Raw genomic sequence first — 9666 nt, forward strand, 5'->3', positions numbered from 1 at the left:
TACCACTAACCTTATAACTAATCCTTGTGAAGGATGAGTATGACCATGGTAGTCACAATTCAAATTATAAAGCCCCTGATTCCAAATCTTCCAGGTATCAAGTCCAAAACCAAAAGCTCTAATTTTTCAAAGCTATTAGAGATCAGTGTTTCAGTCTTTAAGAAGGTAGCTAAGGCCAGCAACTGCCAATTCAAATACAGTAGATTTAATTGTATAGTGAAGGAATGAGAAGATTTCAAATTGGTAACTCCTCCACTGCAAAAACAAAAGTGACTTTCTCTCCTTTAAAAATAAAAAAATCGCAGGACAAATTGACTATATCAGTTATTAAGGTGGAGGTCGTTTTTAGTGCCTTTATTGTGGAGTCAATTTCTTAAACAGCTGGTATCCCTTCCAAAGTATTTAAAACAATAGAAAACTACCCAGTAAGAGCTAGATAAGGCTTCTTGATATAAAGTACAAACTAATTTTTCCATGTGCTACCTACATAGATTTAACGAAATAGGTATAACTTACGAACTACACTCTAAAAAGAATCATCATGGTTTATACGTTTTAATGGCAAGCCCACAAAACTAATTCCCAGTAACATGAGATTATTCAGCCTGGAGTCCTACGAAGCATGATCAGTGCAATTAAGTCTCTTTTGCAGAGTTGGGGAAGTCGTTTTTGAAAAACATCACAAAGCAAAAGAGCATGCCAAAGGAAGGCAGATTCCAACAAGTGACTTCTCCCAAGCAGTCCTTAAAATATTTCCAAACACAATTAACGTACGAGAGAATACCCACATAAAGCACATACAAAATCTTTCCCAAAGCTGTTAAAGTCCAGGTGTTTCCTGGCTACTTGGAAGCACAAGGAATGTACTTAGACTCAGGTGTTATGTTGGGGGAGGCGGGAGAACCAGGTAGAAATGGATCTTGTACATGTTGATACGAAGTTTAGACTTTATCCACAGTGTAATAGGAACCCACGGAAGGACTTTCAAATGGGAAAAGGGATAGGGATCCAGAATTCCTGATGATCTAGCCCTTCCCAAAAACAGAGACAAAGGGGGAGATTGTGGCCAAGAAACTAAAGCCAGGAAACAGGTGAACAGCGTTTTGAGAGAGTTCAGCAGGTAGAATAGACAGGACTTAATGACTGGGCTGACTGGGGGTTGGGGTGAGGTGGGTGTGCCAAAGGTTTTTTGTTTTTAATGTGCAAACTTCTAGAGTGGTTCTCTCAATCAGCATCAGAATTACTGGGAGGAAGATGATTAAAACTGCAAATTCCAGGAACACTCCCCCCCCACACCCCATCACCGTGATTCAGTCTGTCTACAGTGGCTCAAGCAAGCAAGCATTCCCCACTCCCAGTCATCAGCCCTCCAAGGCTTCATTGTTAAAGCAGCAGCGCACGTGTGCCCCAGTAGTTGTTTATCACAACGGGGGATAAAGTGTAATGGGACAGGGGATAAGGATAATCCTGAAGGAGTTGGGGGAGAGCAGCATTTTCTACTCTTGAACAAGAGAGCTAGATGCAATCAGAACTAGATTGTGTAGGTTTTATGGACTATTGGAAACACAAAAAGATATGCTTCCACCAGAAAACAGCTCAACACACACACACGGGAAAGTGAGAGCTGGTTGGATGGGCCAACAGTTCAGAAAATGACGGAGGGAAAATCACCTCAAGCTACAGGTTCAGTTGGGTAGGAAATGCTGGCTCCTAACAAGACCCTGAAAGCAAACCTTGAAGAAAGGTATGGTTCATCCTCCCTAACAATCTGTGTGCATAAAAGAGACTTCCAAAAAGGACCAGGGAAATTTAGCTGCAAATTTGTCATCCAGATTACAGAAATGATCTAGTTAGAATTTAAAACAGGGTTCCTCTATCCGGGCACTACAAACATTGTGGGCTGTCAATGCTGTCGAGGTGTTGGGCTGTGCACTGTGGGGTGTTTAGCAGGATCCCTGCCCTCTCTACCTACTAGATGGTATTAGCAACTCCCCAGTTGTGACAACCAAAAATGTTCCCAGGAATTGCCAAATGTTCCCTACCCTACCCAGGATGGGAGGGATCAAGCCTGTAGAGAATCACTGCCTTAAGCTAAGAGGCTTCAGAGTTGTGGAAGCAGCAAAGGCCTTAGAATGAAACAAGGCTTTGAATTTCAGATATACCAGTTAAAAGGTAAAACCCTCAATTGAGCCTATTTATTCATCTTTAAAGTGGGGATAACAAGACCTACCACAGGCTCGTTGTGAGGATTTTAGGCCAATGCCTAGCCCTGGAGGCAACAAATTGCAACTGCTATGGTTTCAAAGATTTCAAAGATTTCCTGAACAGGAACCAAGGACATTTGCCTAGGACATGGCCTTGGGTGGAAAACTACTACACCTAATAGGAACATACACAACTTGCAGTCCCAGTTCTCTCTCCAGCCTGAGGGGGAGGGAGGTTGTGTGTGGGGGGGGGGCGTCCACAGATTCCCAAGGGGCCAACGGATGCAATTCAGGGAGTTTGTGAATTTGGATGGGGAATAAAATATACATCCTTATTTTCACTAAGTGAAATTTAGCATTTCAATTATGCTTAGAGGCCAAAACCCACACATTATCAACTACACCTGGCCACCATCACAATAAAATCACATTTTTTTCATATCACATTACAGCTGAAATAACAATTTTGCTCAGCTCTACTTTAACATTATGAAAATTAGCTTTGCTGCTAGATCTTATTTAATGTGTTAATAAAGAAGCACACATTACTATACCACGCATTTGGGGTTTTTGAAAGTTGTATTTTAAATAATTGGGTTATCTTATCATTTAATATTCTTACTCTTAAGAGGTCCACAGGCTTCTCTGATGGGGGTCAAAGGCACTATAGGACCCCTACCCCAAACTTTTTCTGCTAAGCCCATAATTCCTAAGCAGTCTTCCATTAATGTATTAAACAAGATTTCTGTTACAAAATTGATTTGTGAATTTAAGCGACACAAGTCACTTGGTTTCCCTAAACAAGCCATATATCAATGGCCCAAAAGACAGACCAAAAAGCATCAGCCACGTTTCTGAACACAGGATGCATCCTCATCATTCTAAAAGGTAAATGTGTGCCTCACTCTCTCAGAAGGGATGTGAACCAGCATTTCACCTTTACTGCAACATGAATTTGGTCCAGTTAATTAGTATTTGTCAAACATCCACCATGTACGAGAGCTGTGTCCAGGATGCAGACCGTGGAGATCTGCCTTTAGAGAAGTGCCCAGCCCAGAGGAAGAAACGGACATACAAAGGATTGCTAGACCATTCCCAAGGGCTGACTGGCCAGCTAGAGACTGTCTGCTCCAACAGGACAGGGAGAGGCTATGGCACCTCACTCACCTCTGGATACTCAGCACCCTGCCTGGCATATACAGCTAGGAACAAACCACGTGTCCTCCACCAACCCAGAGATCCCTGAACTATATAAACATGAGTCAGGTTTATTCTTTTTGGCCTCAGGCTAAGTCACAAAATGTTTTCTGGGCTCAAGAGTCCTCAGAGTTCCAATACCTCACTTATAAGAGGACCAAAGATGACTTTTTTTTAAAGCAAAAATAACAATTTTCTGAGTTACCTCATCAGCCAAAACACTAAACGGGGCACTCACCAGGCCCAACCTACAACTGCTCTTGGTCTGGTGGCTGCTAGGCTTGCATTGGTAACTAAGTTATAATGGAGTCCTAACAAAATAATTAAGTGGTTTAAGTTTAATTCCACTAAAATCACATCATGGAATTGGAACATTAGGATTACTGACAAATGAGGGGGAGAAAGAACATGAATCTAGACTTCACAGGCATTTGACTCACCCTTGAGTCACATCCAATACTCACATGCCAAGAGTAATGCCTTTTGACTCATTATCATCAATTAAGTGCTTTTAGAGACCTCACAAGTGGATTTTTCACCAAGTACCCCTTACTGAAAACTAAAAACTTAGAAGATCCCAATCTAGCCAGATCCCTTTATTTTTTTTAGTGTGGATAGGACAGCAAGAGTGGCATGCTTCACCCCAAAAGAAGTGATGGGAGAGAATACAGTTAAGAATCAGAGTTCTTAGCCAGGCACGGTGGCTCACGCCTGTAATCCCAGCACTCTGGGAGGCTGAGGCAGGAGGATTGCTCAAGGTCAGGAGTTCAAGACCAGCCTGAGCAAGAGCGAGACCCCCATCTCTACTAAAAATAGAAAGAAATTATCAGGCCAACTAAAATATACATAGAGGCCGGGCGCGGTGGCTCACGCCTGTAATCCTAGCACTCTGGGAGGCCGAGGTGGGCGGATCGTTTGAGCTCAGGAGTTCGAGACCAGCCTGAGCAAGAGCGAGACCCCATCTCTACTAAAAATAGAAAGAAATTATATGGACAGCTAAAAATATATATAGAAAAAAAAAATTAGCCGGGCATGGTGGCGCATGCCTGTAGTCCCAGCTACTCGGGAGGCTGAGACAGGAGGATCGCTTGAGTTCAGGAGTTTGAGGTTGCTGTGAGCTAGGCTGAAGCCACGGCACTCACTGTAGCCTGGGCAACAGAGACTCTGTCTCAAAAAAAAAAAAAAAATAAAATAAAATAAAATATACATAGAAAAAATTAGCCGGGCATGGTGGCGCATAGCCTGTAGTCCCAGCTACTCGGGAGGCTGAGGCAGTAGGATCGCTTCAGCCCAGGAGTTTGAGGTTGCTGTGAGCTAGGCTGACGCCACGGCACTCACTCTAGCCCAGGCAACAGAGTGAGACTCTGTCTAAAAAAAAAAAAAAAAAAACTCAAAAGAATCAGAGTTCTTTTACAGAACACTTTTGTAAGGAATTAAAATCTGACATACATACATACATACATATACACATCCCTCTTAGTATTTCTTTCTAGTTTGTTCACCCTGAAGCTTTCTCATCTTCAAGAATGACAGAATTAAGATATTAACAGCTGTTTGATCTTTCCCTCTTAAGTACCTTCTATTCTGCTCTACACACACACACCCCTTTATCCTCAATCTTTTTACTTTCCCTTTGCACAACTATTTAGATGCCACTTCCACACCTTGCCAACTTAGAACCCGCCAGTTTCTTCTCCTCCCTCCCATTTTGCCCATCAAGGAGTTCTCTCCCCATCTCTGGCCCACGTCAGCCCAAAGTATTAAAATTCTCTCAATTTTTCTTCATACAATTAAGTGATGGTCTTTCCGCACTTTCACAACCAAACAGAAGCAGCCCATTGTGTGAGCAAGCATTTCAGGAGGCCAACAGCTGAATTTAAGTGAGGGACGTTTAAGGGCTGAAGAAAGTGCCAGAATATTTGGGCCCCATGCTGAGATCACCCTCCTTTAAGCCTAGAACACATGCACAATAAATACAGGTGAGTGTTCACATGACACACTAGGGACACTTCTCAGACTCACCTCTTACCAGCTGGGCAACGCTGATACATTCACCCACTATTTCTCCTCAAGCCTCACTCTCTTCACCACTAAATTCAGTACTCTAGAACCTTCATTAGCCATCCAGCCTGAAGCTGTTAGGGTAATTACTCAACAAAACCTTAGCTATCTTATACTTCATCACCCAGGCATCATCTTATCTCCAGATTCTCCCCAGCAGTCTCCCTTCCCTCCATCCTACCTAAAAAACGCGGGAACTAAAAATGCTTTCTTTTCTCCCGGTCACTTCTGACCACCCAAATACACTGGACATTGCTCAACAACCCTACAGTGTTTCACAGCTACTCCCTTAATAGTAAAAAGCCCGAAGAGCTGTGCATTGTCCTTCCCTTTATAGAGAGGAAAGACGAGGCTCAAAAAGGTTGCGAGATAAACCCAAGGTCACAGGCGGAACCAATCAGGAAAAGCAAGACTCAAACCCAGTTGTGGCTTCAAATCCTGTCTTTTTATTAAATCTTGTGCCTTCGGAGATCCTTTAAATTGAGGAAGAAAATGCAAAATGAGTATTCAGAGTTCAGAAAGATAAAGTCAATGTTAGACACGGTAACAGAAAAGGCAGCTCCCTCCAATTCGCGGAAAACAGCGATAAAGCAGGGTACGGGCGAGACACTCCAAGTGGGACGTACGGGAAGTGCAGATTCAAGTCTGCAGCAGTCACAGGTTCAAAAGCCTCCAGAAAAAGAACAGGCAATTCTATTCCCCCACCCCCACCCCTGTTAGAAGCAACCAGAGAAAAGCCTACGAAGTATCCCCCCTCTTCAAAATTCCTGCACCCAGTTCGACTTCCCCAGCCCTCTCTGTTCTAGCCAGTTCTGTCTCCTGAGTCTCCCCGATTCCGGGTGTTATATTTCCCGCGCCCAGGCCTCATACCTCCCCACCCCCAATAATAATAATCGTTTCCTTTTCCCGTCCCCCCGGTCCTTTCCGGGGGATCCGTCTCCTACGCAGACGGCTAAGAATTCTGCAAGTGCTGCGCGGCCGCGGTCCTTCCCCAGCCCTAGCTCCCCACGAGGGGAAACCCCAGCCCCCAAGAGGGAAATTTACCCGCCTGCAAGAACAGGAAAAGGTCGCGCGGGCAGCCCCGCGTGGCGCACGCCCCCCACCAGGGCCCACCGCGAGAGTTACGCCTCGCCCCACGCGGCCCCTGCACCCCCGCCCCTGGGGCCGGGGGGTCCGCCCGCGACGGGCAACCTGAAGGGGAACCCCCGGCGGGGGTGCGGGGGGTGCGGAGGCTGCGAGCCCGCGTGGGGCGCGGGTGGGCGGTCCGGGCCCGGAAGGGCGGCGCGGCCGGCGGGCACCCGGAGTGGCCCCTCGGGGCCCCGAGCTGCGCCCGGGACCGAGCGCGGTGCGGACTGGAGAGCGGCCTCCGCCCGGCCACCGGTGCACGCGGCTCTGCAGCGCGCTCGGCTCGGCAGCCCGGGGCCGCCCGCATTGTTCGGCCCGCGGCGCGCGCCCCGCCCGGTCTCAGCCCCAGCCCGCCGGGCGGCGAGGGCGGCCGCGCAGGTGGCGGCCGGCGCCCTCACCTTTGGCGCCGAGCATGAAGTCGAGCGTGCTGTGCCGTGCTGCTGCCATAGTGAGGCGAGGCCCTGTGCCATGCCTAGGGGAGGCGACCGCGGGAGACTGGGGGGCCGCGCGGCGTGTCAGGCTGCGGCCGGCGGGGAGTGCGCTGCGCCGGGGGAGGCCAAGCCTAAGAGGTGGGAGGGGCCGCCGGGAGCGACCCGGGGCGCAGGGGCGGGGCCAGACCCGCCTCTGGGAGGGAAGAAGCGGGGACGCCTCCAGCCCCGAACTTGGAGCGCCGGGTGTGAGGCCTCGCTAATGGTGGAAACGTGGGCGCCTGCTCCCCGGCGTGCGTCACCAATGGCCGCGCCCTGCGCGGAGGCTCGGGCGGACGCTCCCGCCATCCGTTAGGTCACCTTAGATTTAAACAGCGCAGCAGGACTTCCGGGGGGCCCACCCCATACACTTCCCATATACCTCTCCCTAAGCCAAGGCCCCTCTTAATTCCTGGCCAAGTCAAGAAAATAAAATGCTGGGATCCACCCTATATAGTCTAAAAGTACTGCCTGTCTTTTTCTTAATAATGCTACCTTTAAACCCACTCGGATTATTGTTGCCATTATTTTTAGCAAGGGTCTGCTTTGCATTTGAGGACCCAATAGAAAGCTCTTGGGCATTTAAGTTATCTACGTTTTCACGCAAAATTGGAGAGGGGGGAAAGTGAGTAAAAGGATACCCTTGTTAGTGTTGAATTGGGAAACTGCAGATTCCCGCGTTGTTCTGTTACAGCAGAGTTGACCGAGAACAAACCAAGTGGCACTTAAAGGGTGCAGAAAAGCAGGTTTATGGCCGGGTGCAGTGGCTCACGCCTGTAATCCTAGCACTCTGGGAGGCCAGGAGGCTGAGGCGGGTGTATCCATTGAGTTTGCGACCAGCCTGAGCAAGAGCGAGACCTCCTCTCTACTAAAAATAGAAAGAAATGATATGGACAACTAAAAATATATATAGAAAAAATTAGCCAGGCATGGTGGCACATGCCTGTAGTCCCAGCTACTCCAGAGGCTGAGGCAGGAGGATCGCTTGAGCCCAGGTGTTTGAGGTTGCTGTGAGCTAGGCTGATGCCACTGCACTCTAGCCTGGGCAACAGAGTGAGACTCTGTCTCAAAAATATAAATATATTTTTAAAAAATTATAAAAAATATTGAAAAAAGAAAAGAAAAGCAGGTTTATTACGCTGGCGGGCTCAGAGGGGCCTCGCCACCAAATTCTGAGCTCCAACAAAAAGCGTAGCAGTCTTTTATACATTTCAGTTTTTTTCTTAGGGAGGGTGTAGGGCACAGTTACAATGTTGTTATGGGGGGCAGCGTTTTATTTTGTTTTGTTTTGTTAATTTTTTTATACCTCATTTTCTTTCCTTTTTTTAATTTCAGCTTATTATGGGGGTACAAAAGTTCAGGTTATATATATTGCCCATGCCCCCCCATCCCCCCGAGTCTGAGCTTAAAGTGTGTCCATTCCCCAGACAGTGCACATCGCACTCATCTAGTAGGTATACACCCATCCCCTCCCCCCAGCCCCCACCTCTGTCCAATACCCAATTGGTGATATTCCCAAATGTGCACTTAGGTGATGATCAGGGAAACCGATTTGCTGGTGAGTACATGTTTATTTTTCCATTCTTGAGATACTTCACTTAATAGAATGGGTTCCAACTCTCTCCAGGAGAACAAAAGAGATGCCATATCACCGTTATTTCTTATAGCTGAGTAATACTCCATGGTATACATATACCACATTTTACTAATCCATTCATGAATTGATGGGCATTTGGGTTGTTTCCACAGTTTTGTTAATTTTTTTTTGAGACACAGTCTCACTCTGTTGCCCGGGCTATAGTGCTGTGGCGTCAGCCTAGCTCACAGCAACCTCAAACTCCTGGGCTCAAGCGATCCTTCTGCCTCAGCCTCCCGCCTCCCGAGTAGCTGGGACTACAGGCATGCACCACCATGCCCAGCTAATTTTTTCTATATATTTTTAGTTGTCCAGCTAATTTCTTTCTATTTTCAGTAGAGATGGGGGGGGGGTCTCGCTCTTGCTCAGGCTGGTCTCAAACTCCTGAGCTCAAACAATCCACCCGCCTTGGACTCCCAGAGTGCTAGGATTACAGGCTACAGGCGTGAGCCACCGCACCAGGCCTGGGGGCAGCGTTTTGAATAACCTTAATTCCTGGGATAGGGTTTCTATAGAATTTCTTTCTGTGCTATCTAGTCATAGCAGGAAGCTCCTGCAAGCGGTTTACAGAAGCAAGAGTGGCAGCAGTTTATTGGTTTCATGAAGCCCAAGGGGGAGAGATTTTTTGTCTAATAGAATTTTTATTTCTCTATCATTTCCTCCCTTTGATGCCTATTATAAAATTCTTTCTATAAGGCATCATGATATTCCTGTATAATCATGATTCAGGCCGTGGCTTGTGAAACTGTGTTTTGTATGAACCTGGTGATGAGGTTAAAAATTTGGGGGCCTAAGGTTATTAGGAGGAGTATAATTATGATGGGTCCTGCCAGTGGGAATAACCATGTAACCCATGGCCCGTGGTTGAAACCCTATGACTGTTTTAACTCTTGGTTTCTCTTCTCTGTTCTTTTAATTCTTTAACCTTTGTGGTTACTATCCCTGATTGATTTACATAATAACATTTTTCCCCCAG

General features: G+C 46.9%; 1 protein-coding gene across 1 annotated transcript in view; it reads right to left on the reverse strand.

Moving 5' to 3' along the window:
* Positions 1–7128, reverse strand: part of SMS (spermine synthase) — a 50835-nt gene extending 43707 nt beyond the window's left edge. The window contains exon 1 of the mRNA XM_069463291.1: positions 6986–7128. Within this exon, the coding sequence (XP_069319392.1) occupies positions 6986–7034 (49 nt within the window). The 5' untranslated portion in view covers positions 7035–7128. The remainder of the gene's footprint in view (positions 1–6985) is intronic.
* Positions 7129–9666: the final 2538 nt, after the last annotated feature.

The sequence above is a fragment of the Eulemur rufifrons genome, chromosome 30 (assembly GCF_041146395.1).
Source record: "Eulemur rufifrons isolate Redbay chromosome 30, OSU_ERuf_1, whole genome shotgun sequence".
NCBI classification, from domain to species: Eukaryota; Metazoa; Chordata; class Mammalia; order Primates; family Lemuridae; genus Eulemur; species Eulemur rufifrons.